Source organism: Protopterus annectens, chromosome 1.part2 (genome assembly GCF_019279795.1).
Source record: "Protopterus annectens isolate FY-2018-M chromosome 1.part2, PAN1.0, whole genome shotgun sequence".
NCBI classification, from domain to species: domain Eukaryota; kingdom Metazoa; phylum Chordata; order Ceratodontiformes; family Protopteridae; genus Protopterus; species Protopterus annectens.
In genome coordinates, this window is record NC_056727.1 from 1,115,327,923 (window position 1) to 1,115,343,307 (window position 15,385).

The following is a 15,385-nucleotide window of genomic DNA, read 5'->3' on the forward strand; positions in this document are numbered from 1 at the left end:
CTCTGGGCAGCTCTATGAGCTGGACTGTGTACAGCTGCCAGCCACAGGGAGTGTGACACTGCTATGTGAATATGCAAGATGATGGTGGTAAAGCAGAGCTACCTACCTCCAGGACAGGTGGAGTCAGCAGCAGCCATTTACTCACTCACATCCTCCCCAGCCAGCTATGTCTGGCACTGCAAATGATAATCAACCTTGCATCACCTTGGCTGTAGTCAGGACTTTTATGTTGTTTCTCCACCAAAGCTAGTGGCCACATATCCAGTTTTGATTTTACAACGATCTCTTTTCAGTTAATCTGCTTTTGGCCTCCAGTGGCACTTTGATCATCTGCTACATCTGGAGCCCCCCCCTTTGGTTCACAGGTTTAACTATCTGAACATGGGTAACCATGTGAAGGGGACTTTTGTGGGAGACATCCAAGTAGCAGTTGTAAGAAGCATGGAGAACATCAAGGTGGTGCAATGTAACATCATCAATGGTGACTGTTGTGAATATCTGTGCTAGGGCTCCTGTCAACTATCCCTCTGTCATCTAGATGTGGAACATTAAATGCATGTTTGCAGCTACATTATTGCATGTCTTTTTACATGCCAAGGTTCCTATGCCATGGTTCATATGTCTTGCCATTCATGTGCGGTTTTCCTAGCTATTAATTTCATTGATCTGAGGCTAGCCTCTGGATGGACCTATGGAACACTTCTGGAAGCATGACTATGTCTACATCACTGACTAAATGCTCCTGGAAAAGAAAATTTGGCTTCCAAAGTTTCAGTCTCCTCTCCCAAATGGGCCTTTGGGACTCAAACTGGTACCTGAACTCGGATGCCAACATCATAGACAGGAGGTTATCCACTGCTGCAGTAGGCGGGCTAGTTTTACAACTATTTCACTAGTAAAGACTGTAGAATAAAACTAAACAACTTTGTCTCTTCTCCTCAGGTGCTTTACTGTTCTATACTCCAGTTTTCATGTTAGGTAATATATTCTTCTCTCTCCTTTTTTTAAGCATCTGACCTTGACTCTTTCTAGCATTAACTCAGTCCAGCTAACTCTGATAACTAAACTTGGTACAAGTTATCTTTCGAATGACCTACTTAAAGATGTGTGGTGGCATTAGTCCATGTCATAACAACTCAGCATTTCAAAAGCAAAAACTATATTTTTTGAACTATTCCAAGATAAAGTGAAGTTCCGTCTATCTGGCAAACTTCTTCATTTAATTCATCCCCAGCTGAGACAGTTTTAATCTTCATATACATTAACTGTTATTTGATTACGTACTCAGCTGAATTTCTTTCATAAATACATAGTGATTATAACATAAGAAAGCCATTGCCATCTAAAACCAGAACAACAACAGCAAACAAGGCATTTCTACCACACCTAGAATGTGAACTGCCACTTGTATTCCCATCTGCTTCAAATCATTCTTTCAATCAACAGTACAGAACTGGTAGATTCAAACAATTGTCATCATCTTCACAGTATCACGGTGTATCACAATACAGACTGGAATGGCTTACCACTGTGCATCATTTTACAGATTGGGATGGAATACCACCGACCATCACTATACAGACTGGGATGGAGTACCACCGAGCATCATTATACAGACTGGGATGGAGTACCACATGCAAAACTATACAGACTGGGATGGAGTACCACCAAGCATCACTATACAGACTGGGATGAAGTACCACCAAGCATCACTATACAGACTGGGATGAAGTACCACCAAGCATCACTATACAAACTGGGATGAAGTACCACCGAGCATCACTATACAGACTGGGATGGAGTACCACCGAGCATCACTATACAGACTGGGATGAAGTACCACCAAGCATCACTATACAGACTGGGATGGAGGACCACCAAGCATCACTATACAGACTGGGATGGCTTACCACTGCACATCACTACACAGACTGGGAAGGTGTACCAATGAGCTTCGATATACAGACCGGGATGCAGTACCACTGCACTCACTATACAGACCAGGATGCAGTACCACTGCACTCACTATACAGACTTGGATGCAGTACCACTGTACATCACTATACAGACTGCGATGGCTTACCATTGCACATCACTATACAGACTGGGAAGGAGTACCACTGAGCATCACTATACAGACTGGGATGGAGTACCACTCCGCATCACTACACAGACTGGGATAGAGTAGCACTGAGCATCACTATACAGACCGGCATGCAGTACCATTGCACATTCTATCATACATACTGGGATGGCTTACCACTGCACATCAATACACAGACTGGGATGGAGTACCACTGCACATCACTATACAGATCGGGATGGAGTACCACTGCACATCACTTTACAGACTGGGATAGCTTACCACTGCACATCACTACACAGACTGGGAAGGAGTACCAATGAGCATCACTATACAGACTGGGTTTTAGTACCACTACACATCACTTTACAGACTAGGATGGAGCACCACTGCACATCACTATACAGACCAGGATGGAGTACCACTGCACAACACTTTACAGACTAGGATGGCTTACCACTGCACTTCACTGCACAGACTGGGAAGGACTACCACTGAATGTCACTATGCAGATTGAGTTGGAGTACCACTACACATCACTATACAGACTGGGTTGGAGTACCACTACACATCACTATATAGACTGGGATGGAGTACACTGAGCATCACTATACAGACTGGGATGGAGTACCATTACACATCACTATACAGACTGGGTTGGAGTACCACTGAGCATCACTATACAGACTAGGTTGGAGTACCACTACACATCACTATACAGACTGGGAGAGACAGCTTGCCCTATGGCAGAAACAAAACCTGCATCTGCATGTTCAATTACAAATTACTTTCTGTATTTCTAACAGATATACTGTCATTTGCAACCTGTATAAAGCCACTTTGTTTTTTTCATGAACCCCCAGAACTCATATATTCTACCTCACATCTTACCTCCTCTCCCAAAGCTGTTTGGGCTGACAGTTTGGAGAAGTTTTCCTTCCTCTCAGAGTTCACTTATCAGCTGCAACTGAATATCACTGTTCACCCTTTCATCTATCCCCCAACTACATTCAAGTTCTTCTCCACCACTGAAAGCTCTTCACTTCCTTTCATACTTTCAGTCTTTCTTCTTTTTTGTTCATCTTTCTGTTACACTCATTGTTAGAAAAATATATAATAGTAATATGCATGCTTAGTGCATTCAAGGATTAATACATTTATTCTGTTCACACTGCATAAATCTGCACAACCATTAGAAACTTAACAAGAGACATTTAATTTCTGCTAAAGTCATGAAACTTTGAAACTAAGAGATATTCATTTCTGCTTATGCTATGAGAAAGTATGCAGCTGCTAGAAGCTTTGATAAAGAAAACAATAGATGCTTGAAAGTTTAAAACATAGTCAGCATTACTTGTACCAAAGCTAGACATGTACCTTGAATCTAGACAAAATGTAACACATGTATTAGAACAGTACAATTGAAGAATTGAAAAGTTAAGATGGGCTAAAATAAGCCCAAGGCCAGGTTGTTTTTCTCAAAATACTTTGTAAAACAACAGATAATCTAACTTAGTCAGCAATAAGGCTAGTAACATTTTCTGTAGAACATACAGAAAGCTGTGTCTAACTATGTCAGCAATAGAATAGTAACATTTTCTGCGTGACAGGAAGAGAATTGTATAAGAATAACATACTAATCACCAGTAATTCAGACAAACCTTGTGCCTACATGCTTTGTCTCCTTGCTGCAAGTAATAAAGGGTGCCTTGCTTGAACCTAACGTGCATTGGTCTTTGAAGTTTTTTCCTTTTACAGATTGGTCCTTCGAGCCGGAACCCTCTCTTCACCTCGGAGCAGATGGCCAGGTGGTTGAAACCGTATGGGGAAGAAACCAAATCAGTGGTTCTTATATGGAAAGTCCTCCGACAGAATTGTCATTCAAAAGAGGCCAGCCACTTTCTGATCTGTGACTGAAGGACGGGTCTCCGCGAATCGGTGATCAATCACATAGGCTCAGGTAAGGTGAATCTACTTTTTTCTGTTTTCTGTTGTAGATCAAGGACTAGATGTGTATTGTTTTTGTCAGACTGTATTTTTCTTACAAGTCAGGGACAAAAAAGATTACTGTCTTGTCATAGATCAGGAGAAACAGAATAAGTAGTCTGTCATTCTGAAGAGACTATAACAAAATCCGTAGTACCACGTTAAAAATTAAGAGAAGTTACGTAATGATCAAAGGGTAGAACAAAATGGGTAATAATTGCACAAAAAGACCCCAAAACCCGCCGTTAACGGAAGACGCAAAATATATGCAGTCGCAGCGCGCCGACAATATTAGATATTATTCAAAATGGGTTAATAAATATGAATTCGATGGAAAATTAGAAAAATCCTCGCTTATCAAACTTCTCAAACAGCTCAAAAATGATTCCAAAGGTCAGGTAAAAAGCCAACGTCAATTAGGAATTCCTCAGGCACACAGGTGGCTGGAGGAAGTAAACCATAGGGAACAAAGATTCAAAAGCAATGTTTTTAGATAAGGAGAATAATAACTTAGTAATAGCATCAGCACCTCCGCATCTCTTACCAGAATATGAAGCAAGTGAACAGGTTAGTCAACCCCCACTATATCCTGTGGTCACTGAAGATAGGGATATTGTGAAATTAAAACTGACTAAAATTAGAGATCCCATCGAGACCAGGTCCCGAACAAAGGCAGGTAATTCAGAAGAAGGCATCGAGTTATGGCAAATAGTTAAGAATTCATGATCTATAGGCAAAGAAGAAATATGCCCACTTATAGAAGTACCCAATCCTCAGGCAGGTCAAGACAATCAGGACCCAACTATTTTAGTGTATAGACCTTGGACTCCGGAAGATATCCGGAAAGCCACTGAGGGAATTCCCCATCCAAAGGTTAATTTTAGAAAATTCTCAGAAGATTTACAAGGAATGAGGTTGAGTTATAACTTAAACGGAGAAGAGATAGAAAAAGTAGTTAGATTGTAGGACCAGGTTGGTACATGATTAGTGGGAACTGGAATCCCTGTGACGCTGCACAAAGACCCTTCCCACATAGCAGCGTAGAATTAGACACCAGAGTAAAAGGTCTTACAGACCGCATCTCTGAAAAATGGAAACCTAGTGCAGACTGGACTTGCATTAATCAATGCATCCAACAAGAAGGTGAAACAATTGACCGGTACTATGCCAGATTGTTAGAATGTTTTAATAACCACTGTGGAATGCAGGTTCCTGAAGCTCAAACACAAGATTCCCTATATGAACAGCAGTTAAAGAATGCATTTTTAAAGGCAGTAGCACACCTATAAGCAGTTTTATTACAAAACACATGGTAGACCATCATACAAGCAGGTTACAATCATTACTTGAATATGCTAGGCATGCCGAGAGGTATTTTAATAGCAAAAAGAAAAAGAATGCTCAAGTATTTTCTATAGAAGATGGAGCAGAAGTTTATGTAGTACAGTCCGGGAAAAAGGGCAAGAAAAACGCACAGGGAAACAAACAATCTGATCAGCGATCAGAGGACTTTGAAGGGCGAAAGAAAAGGGGAGAAGGTTTTAAATGCGGTAAAAAGGGACATTTGGCAAGGGATGCAAGAAAAACAAGAAGGCAACAACGGAAGACAAGGAGGGTGAGGACTGACTATATGGTAGTCAGGAATCACTAGAAGTGGCTAGCAAAGAAAGGACAAATGAGAATATGATAGAGGGAGGAAGTGCAGGAAGTTAGTGACAATGAAGAAGATGAAATATTAGACCTAGCTTTATTGAGCTTGGAGCTCTATTTAGCGGACACGAAACCAGAAGTTACACTCTTGGTAGAAGGGAGGGAAGTCACATTTTTGTGTGACTCAGGGGCATCACGAACCCTGATACACCCCTCCAAACTACCAGAAAACACAGAATCACCTGATTACATACTGGTCAAAGCAGCTAATGGACAGCTGTATCGGGAGCCTCTCTCCCGTAACACTGCAATAACTGATCCAGTTTCAGGATTGACACAAAAAAGCAAAAATGTTGTTTCTGCAAAATGTCCAGTAAACCTCCTGAGCAGAGACCTCATGCAGCTATTTGGTATAGCAGTAGTACCAACCATGCAGGGTATGGAAGCACAGCGACAAACTAACACCTTTGTAGTGCAATCGGAGGGTGAAATGTTTTATTGGTACAGCCAAGACTTGGTTACGACTGGTCCAGGGACTGTGACCAAAGAGTTAATGAACCTAGCCATCAGCAAGTTCCCCTCCCTTGACATTGATAAGCAACACCTGTTGCACTATACCCTGTATTATTGTAACACACCAGGACCTGATAAAGAATATGAGCAAGAATTATTTAAGAATCAGGCAAACAGATTAGTATTGCGTAACCTGTACTGGGACACAGAAGGGAACAGTGTAGCTGGCTGTTCATTGCCCCAGGAGTTCTTTGCACTTTATAAATCTAATCGATTACCACGTTAGCTTAACCAAAAACAGAAATATAGAATGGGCAGACCTAGGAGAAAAAGTCACGGGATGGGAAAAACAGACAGAACTGGAACTATCAGAACAGGGAATACAAATACAAAAGTTGAATTGGATAACTCAGACCAACCCAGCTGTGCACTTGCAGTCTATCAAGGACAGCTGATTGACACTCCTATTGAAGGAGGAGGAGAATGCCTTATGAGATATACCAGAGACTCTCTGGTCAACAGGGAAATCAGACGTAGGACTCATTCGTACAGCGAGACCAGTTACTATCACACCAAAGTCAACATTCAGACCACAAAACAGACAGTATCCCTTAAGAAAAGATGCAGAGGCAGGGATAAAGCCTATTATAGCAGCCTTACTTAAAGGAGGGATACTAGTAGAATCTCCCGATTCACCATGTAACACACCCTTATTTCCAGTTAAAAAGGTTAATGGAGAATGGCGTATGGTCCAGGATTTACAAGCCGTAAATGATACGGTAATACCAAGGGCACCCACGGTGCCAGACCCACACACCCTGTTGAATGATTTGAAACCTCAACAAAAGTATTTTTCTGTGGTAGACATCAGCAATGCGTTCTTTTCGATACCGATGCACCCTGATAGCCAGTATTGGTTTGCATTTACATTTCAGGGGAAAAGGTATACATATACACGACTACCACAGGGATATTGTGAAAGTCCAATGATATTCTCACAAGAAATGGCAAGCAACTTGGCGGGATTCACCCCACCAAGAGGCAGTCAGATTTTACTTTATGTTGGTGACGTCTTGCTGGCGGCCCCCACTCAGCAGGATTGTAAAGAAGATACCATAGCACTTCTACAATTTTTAGCCACTGAAGGACATAAGGTAAATAAAAATAAACTGCAGCTTTGGAAAAAACAGGTCAAATACCTAGGATATGTAATATCCAAGGAAGGTAGAACGTTAGATGAGGACAGAAAAAATAGCAATTTTGCAAGCACCAAAACCCACTACCAAGAAGGAAATGATGTCCTTCCTGGGTACAACTAATTTCTGCCGGAGCTGGATTCCAAACTATGCCTTGGAATCTGCACCTCTGACTGACCTTATATATAAGAAGCCTATGGCAGCGCAGGATCTGTTACACTGGACACCAGAGGCAGAATCTGCCTTCTGTAAACTAAAGCAGTTAATAGCATTTTCATTAGTTCTGGGATTGCCAAACTACCATAAATGTTTTTTCCAAACTGTACATTGTAAGCAGGGTTACATGACATCAGTGTTAACACAACAGCATGGGGATAAGCAACTTATTGCTTACTATTCATCACAACTAGACCCAGTAGCACGGTCCTTACCCCACTGTGTACAAGCAGTAGTTGCAGCTGCAACGGCAGTACAGGCCTCAGCCTCAGTAGTTTTGTTCCACCCTCTCACTCTGAGAGTACCTCATGCAGTCGTGATTATTTTGCTACAAGAAAAGGTGGCATATCTTTCCCCTGCTAGGCATCTTTCCTGTATGACTATATTGTTGAGCCAACCTCATATGACAATTGAGTGCTGCATGACTTTAAACCCTTCTACTCTGCTCCTGACCCCTGCAGACGGCACACAGCACCGCTGCCTGCAGGCAATTGAGCAAAAGACACTCCCTAGAAAAGATCTCATGGATGTCCCCTTGGATGATGCCAAGGTGACATACTACGTGGATGGCTCGTGCAGAAGGGGTCCTGCAGGACAGAACCTAGTAGGATATGCAGTAGTTTCTGATACTGGGATTATAGAAGCAAAACCCTTACCACACAATTTGTCTGCACAGACAGCAGAATTGATTGCCCTGACACAGGCATGTACCTTAGCAAAGGGTAAATGTGTAAACATTTTTACTGATAGCCAGTACGCTTTTTCTACTGTATATGTTTTTGCGCAACAGTGGAAAAACTGGGGAATGATAACATCTACTGGCAAACCTATAAATCATGCACAGTTTATTTTAGATCTTTTAGAATCTATTCAGTTACCTCAGAAAGTAGCCATTTGTAAATGCACAGCTCACACCAAGCAACAAGAAAGGATTTCAAAAGGTAATGCAAGAGCTGATACAGCTGCAAAACAAGCAGCCACGGAAGTATTTCTTTTAAATAAGGAATTACAACCCTCTGAAACTTTAGATCTAGATATGTTAAAAACAATGCAGACACTCACTACGCAAGCTGAAAAACAGCAATGGATAAAACGAGGAGCAATCCTCGAAAAGGGGCTGTACATCTCTATAGAGGGAAAACTGATACTACCCTCTAATTTGTTTTGCTATGCAGCTTTGTTGAGCCATGGGCAGTGCCATGTCTCAACAGGGGGGATGGTACAGCTGGTGAACCAGGTGTTCACAACGTACGGATTTACAAACTACTCTAAAAAATTTTGTTTAATGTGTCACGTTTGTAACAAACATCATGCACAAGGGGCATTAAAGCCCAAGCAAGGGAGTTTCCCTACACCACCATATCCGTTTCACACTATCTATATGGATTTCATAGAATTGAACAAATGTGAAAATAAGAAGTATTGTCTTGTCATTGTAGATATGTTTTCAAGATGGGTGGAAGCCTTTCCAACCAAAAATCTAGATGCGGCTATGGTGGCAAAAGTACTTGTCAAGGAAATCATTCCTAGGTTTGGTATTCCGGAAAGGATCTACAGTGACAATGGTACACACTTTGTAAATCAAACCATACAGCAGTTGAGTAAGCATTTTGGTATTTCTTTAAAATGTCATTGTGCATACCATCTGCAGGGCTAGTTGAAAGGCATAATGGGTATACTAAAAAACAAATTGAGAAAATTAATAGCTGAGACAGGAAAAACTTGGTTATACTGTTTACCCCTGGCACTGTTGAGCATGAGAACTGTCCCTACAGCAAAAGGATTGACTCCTTTTGAAAAACTATTTGGAAGGGCTTATTATACACCCCAGTGGAAACTTCTCATGCCATCAGACCAGGAAGCTGATTTCACACTAGCTGAATATATGAAAAAGTTGTTGTGTTCTAAACATCTTTTGCAGTCAAATTCTGTTTCAGATAGAAGACAAACCGAAACATCAGAAGTGGCAGTGATGCCATGAGACTGGGTGTGGATCAAAATCATCAAGCGAAAAAATTGGGCATCGCCAAGGTGAGAAGGTCCCTACCAGGTGCTTCTTTCGACACCCACTGCAGTCAAGATAGCAGAACAAGCTTCGTGGATACGCCTGACGCACTGCAAGCTGGTCAAGAACTTTGAGTTGGGCAAAAATCTTACCTCTCCATCGGGGCCCTCAGCACAAAGTCTAGTTACAAAGGGGGGTCAGATCAAAAGGACTGATCTGTCTCAACCCCAGTGAAGAAACCATCGGTGCTGAAGGTCCTATTAGGGCAGAGAGTAAGAGCACGTGTCCAAGATGATGGAATTCAGTAAGATCCAAATACACCTACTTGAAAGAGTCGGAGAAAACAGAAATGCAGAGCAACCGTTTCCTCAAAAGTATTGCATAATCATCCTGCTGACTGTACTAGTGACAATAATCTTTTTTGTTGTGGCCATTCCTTTTCTCAGCCACACAAATTGAACTGAACAAGCGTGCAGAGTGGCACCCGAACTTTAACACTTACCAGGCAATCAAATATGTGTATGCTGAAACCTTCAATATTTCGAATTGCTGGATTTGCACAGCTTTACCAACAGCATATGGGAGGTTTACTGTTAACTTCAGTTCCCCTAGGAGCCAACAAGACCTGGGAAAACCTAATTCATGATACATCAGATGTCACATCACAAGATAAAGTAGCATTGCACTTGTCTGTTCGACAGAAGGGGACTGTGTGTTTTTACAAGAATGATACAGTTAAGGTGGGTTGGAGCAATTGCAATGTGACTGTTCCCTATAGATGCTACACTAAACCTGATAACATTGGATCCTATTGCAACACGACCTATGATTCATTTGTTGAACTGATGCATAGGACAATTGGTGAAGTGAAACATAACACTGACCTCTATAAACAACTGTCCATAATCGACAGAAAAATGTTCCATGCAGAGCCAGGGTATAGTAAAGTTACTACTAAAGTAGAAGATTGTTACTTTGCATGTGGTAGAAAAGCATATAAATGGCTACCTGAGAATTGGTCTGGCAGTTATTTTTTGGGGTACCTGGTTCCGGCCATACGACACACAGCAGTTTTACCTCAAGGGAAAATTCGGAATGTTCGAGAAATCAAGAAGCCTGTCAATACAGTGGGGCAAATCAATGTGCGCTGGAAAAACCATCATGCTGTGGGCAACGGACTGTCACACATGGACTTGAGTGATACTGTTATATCGTGGGCAAGCGTATTGCCAGCATATGGAGCAATGAAATCAATCTGGGAACTGAGAAAATTGTCTAAGCTTCTCGAAATAATGACCAATGCAACCTTTTCTGCCCTAGAATTGGTGACTGATGAACTGACTGCCATGAGAACAGTGGTGCTTCAAAATCGCATGGCTCTTGACTTCACCCTAGTGGCGAGAGGAGGTACGTGCGCTTTAATCCAGGAGGAGTGCTGTTTGTATATTCCTGACCACAAACACGAGATAGACAAACCATCTTGAGGTAATTCAGCAGGTGTCAGCCATGACCAAACCAGGACCAAATCCATTGATGGACTTTTTCCAGAAATTGTTTGGGGATTGGGGCAGCATCCTGATGAACATTCTGATTGCCATCTGTGTAGGAATAATCCTACTGGTGGTATGTGTGTGCTGCTCCATCCCCTGCATAAAAAGACTGATTAAAAATTTTACAGACATTTCAGTTTCAGAAACCTTATACCAAGGTGCTGAACTTGAGGAATTACTGAAAAGCTAAAAATGCTTTCATGAGCTTAAACTGAATGACTCTCTTAACTGCAAATCCTGAGCAGGAAGAGGTTAGGGGAAGAAAAAACTGTTTATGCTTATCTTGAAAGTAGAATAAAAGTATTAAAAGGGGGGAAATGTTAGAAAAATATATAGCACTAATATGCATGCTTAGTGCATTCAAGGGTTAATACATTTATTCTGTTCACACTGCATAAATCTGCACAGACATTAGAAACTTAACAAGAGACATTTCATTTCTGCTAAAGTCATGAAACCTTGAAACTAACAAAGACATATTCATTTCTGCTTATGCTATGAGAAAGTATGCAGCTGCTAGAAGCTTTGATAAAGAAAACAATAGATGCTTGAAAGTTTAAACCATAGTCAGCATTACTTGTACCAAAGCTAGAAATGTACCTTGAATCTAGACAAAATGTAACACATGTATTAGAACAGTACAACTGAAGAATTTAAAAGTTAAGATGGGCTAAAATAAACCCAAGGCCAGGTTGTTTTTCTCAAAATGCTTTGTAAAACAACAGATAATCTAACTTAGTCAGCAATAAGGCTAGTAACACTTTTGTACAACATACAGAAAGCTGTGTCTAACTACGTCAGCAATAGAATAGTAACATTTTCTGTGTGACAGGAAGAGAACTGTATAAGAATAACATACTAATCACCAGTAATTCAAACAAACCTTGTGCCTACATGCTTTGTCTCCTTGCTGCAAGTAATAAAGGGTGCCTTGCTTGAACCTAACGTGCATTGGTCTTTGAAGTTTTTTCCTTTTACACTCATTTATTGCCAAAAATTCTAGGATGGCAAAACACTTTAAGATATTCACTATAACATGGCATTGAGCTTGTTGCAGAAAACATTCCACTTACCTGCAAGGGAATGTTGCAGCTAAGAGTAGGATTAAAAGATTGCTTTGCAATTCTTAAGGTGTTTATTCAGAATTCTCAGACTGTAACTAAGGAAAATCATTTTTGTTGATAACCAAAATTCTCTTTATATGCAGTTTATAATGTTTGCAGCAGGGCAATGCTGACTCGTATCTGCTAGTCATCCTTTAGGTCTGAGGAATGTGATGCACCATATCTAAATCCTACACAAAATGCAAGACGAGAAAATCTATTGTGTAGCAGTAGCAGTTATGGGCATCTACTCCACAGTGGTTAATGTCTGCATTTTTATTTTAATAAATTAATAGTGGATAAGTTTTGAGCTGCACACCTGGCTACACCCCACACATCTGCCAGGTTGTTGGGAAGTTCAGAGTCCAGTGATAGTCTTGATAGTCACTATTTAAATTAATAAGCCTCATTGCATTCTCTAATTAAATAATTGGGAAGACTAATTGGAGCCCCCATTATTAATCTAATTTATGATTCAGAATTAGTTAGGCAGCTCAATGAAAGCTTATACTGAGCTACTTAATGAGGTTTTGAATATGACACTTTATCTCTTTAATACTTGAAAGTAGTCTTATGGCCACATCTGCAGCTGTAAAGTACAAAAGCAGTCAAAATGCTTTTGTAACTTGCATTAAGTATATCATCTTCTGTCTGAAGTACATCCTATATAGCATTTATTTAGACTATTGAGATATTCCTCTGTCAACATCAACATTAAGGAGAGACTAGTGAATAATCCTGATGATCCTGTAATATAAAGCAGCTGCAAAATTACTGGTTTGTATCTATTAAAGCATTATAACTTAAGTATTGCTGTAAATGTTAAAGGTGTTACTTTATATGTCTGTTACCCTCTGGACTGTCTGTGAGCTTGATCTAACGAGATCAATACATGAACCCAATCAGCAAATGAATATCACTATGGGGGTAAAGAGCCAAAACATGGTGAGGTGAATAGAAAACTGTCTGACTGACCCAATTTAGACGGCAGCAGTCAAGAGGATGGGCACATGCTGGTGCTTGTGTGGGAAGATTAGGCATGACTATGGGCAGGTGGAAATCAGGGTTATGAGATATCACAATCCGGTCAGAGGAGAAGCAGTGAATCACACAGCAACTGTGATGCAGGAGTTCAACACATCCAGCTGTGAATGTGGTAGACTTTTTCATGGGTGCAAAGAATTATACACTCTCACAAGGAAGGCATAGTGATGTGGGTCACACATCCCTCATCTAGAGTTTCTACGATGCCAGCAAGGGCACAAACCACCACCATGACTGCTTGGATGATGGTCCCTCTGGACAGCTCTCATATCTACTCTGAGATCAGCTGGTATGGAAGCATGCTATGAGCTCAGGTAAGACAGGGGAGACTTAATAGTCATCAGACACACAGGTAAAAAGACTATAATAAAAAAGAGACATGTCTAGAGAACACTATCTTCAGTGCTAGGACTTGTCCTAATCAGCTTATGTCACATATTGCACTGGCTTTGAACAGCAGTATCAACCTGCTCATTGAGGATAACAAGTTTATTGCAGTAGTCAGAGATGGATAGACCAGCTGCCATCTGTACTTAGTATGGCTTGGAGGATGATTAGGTAAATGGCTGCAGGGATTTAATGTAAAACTGCATTCTGGCTGAATATCTAAAGAAACCCTACATGCAAGGAGGGGAGAACTTAGGAATGGAGATGGGAGACAGTATCTGGGGCTTGTAATCACCTATGATGAACCATGCATTAAGGTGTAAAAGGGCACTAGTGATGGACAATGGGATGCTTTGGTGCACTGTGTGGAGAATGTACCAAAGAGAAACTGAAGTAATCTTTTTATTCCACAAGACACCAAGAGTGCCACATCTTGAGTACTATGTTAATTTCTGTCAGGTTTATTCCTAAAGTGAGACACATTAATGTTCGATAAAAAGCATAACACAGAAAATTACCAACATGGTGTAGGATGTGGGGACTAAGGTATGTGCAAAAAACTCTGACCACTGCATGTATACTGAAACAGAAAAAATTTAGTAATCCATCAGGTGGCAGTTACAAAGGTGAGATAGTACAAAGCAGTGTGAAAATGACATGGGCTACAGCCGGGAGGAGGATGTTTCAAGGTTACTGTAAAACATAGTGCTTCTGATAAGATTGCTGGGTCTCTGCAACACAGTGCCAAAGGTAAAGGTATAGTGAAGTTCACCACGAGTCGGTGTTAGTTGGAATGTGGATAAAATGGATGGGGGAACGGGTAGCTGATGTGAAACTATATACAATTTAGCCGCAAGACTTGTGTGGACTTCATAGATGGTAGGTCACATCTTACTATATATATCATCATGTAAACTGGGAAAATGGAAACTAAGCTGGATGTGGGCCTCTGATAGGTCACTTTCTTTATTAGTCCCAGTACTATTATTATCTTAGCCTGCTGCCTTAACTGGTGAGAGTTAGCTAAGAAGGAGACAAGGTGTGTATGTCAGCTTCCCCTCATGAACTAGCATGGCAGAACATGAATGGCACCATGGCATTTTAGCAGGATGTCATATTAGGGGAAGAACACAGCAGTCACTTTTGATGAAACACAATGAACATAACGAGAGGGAACAAGTCATCATCTAATAGGCAAATGGAGCATAAACAGTATACCATGTAGATAAGAGGAGACAGCAGGCTTTATAAATGTAGAAGGTTCACTCCCACTTACCTTGACGTTTCTGTCATCAGCCGTTTTCTCATCAAACTCCTCATCAAGTGTGAAAGTCTGCTCTGTGTTCTTGAAAGTGCTTTGTGTTTTTATTGTGACTCTTTTGCCATCGACAGTAATGATAGTGGTGGGTTTGAGTACGCTGGCTATCTGTCTGGTAGCAAAGCCCACACCTGTGAAAATCAAAATGATGTTAAACTCCTCCTTACATCCTGTAGTTAAAAATCACTTTTAGAATTCCCTTTTGCAGCTGAATGAAAATCAGTGAAATAGGTTCTATTTCCCTGTTTTTTAAGTGAGATTGTACCAGTAAAAAGTAGCAGTATGTAAAATTAACAGCATAACTTAAAATGATTATTACAGGAAATAAACACAC

General features: G+C 40.8%; 1 protein-coding gene across 1 annotated transcript in view; it reads right to left on the reverse strand.

Annotated features, from left to right (window-relative positions):
• The window catches only part of LOC122792256 (fatty acid-binding protein, heart-like), a 177,878-nt gene that overhangs the window by 71,042 nt on the left and 91,451 nt on the right, over nucleotides 1–15,385 (reverse strand). Inside the window, exon 2 of the mRNA XM_044060006.1 lies at nucleotides 15,010–15,182. Within this exon, the coding sequence (XP_043915941.1) occupies nucleotides 15,010–15,182 (173 nt within the window). The remainder of the gene's footprint in view (nucleotides 1–15,009; nucleotides 15,183–15,385) is intronic.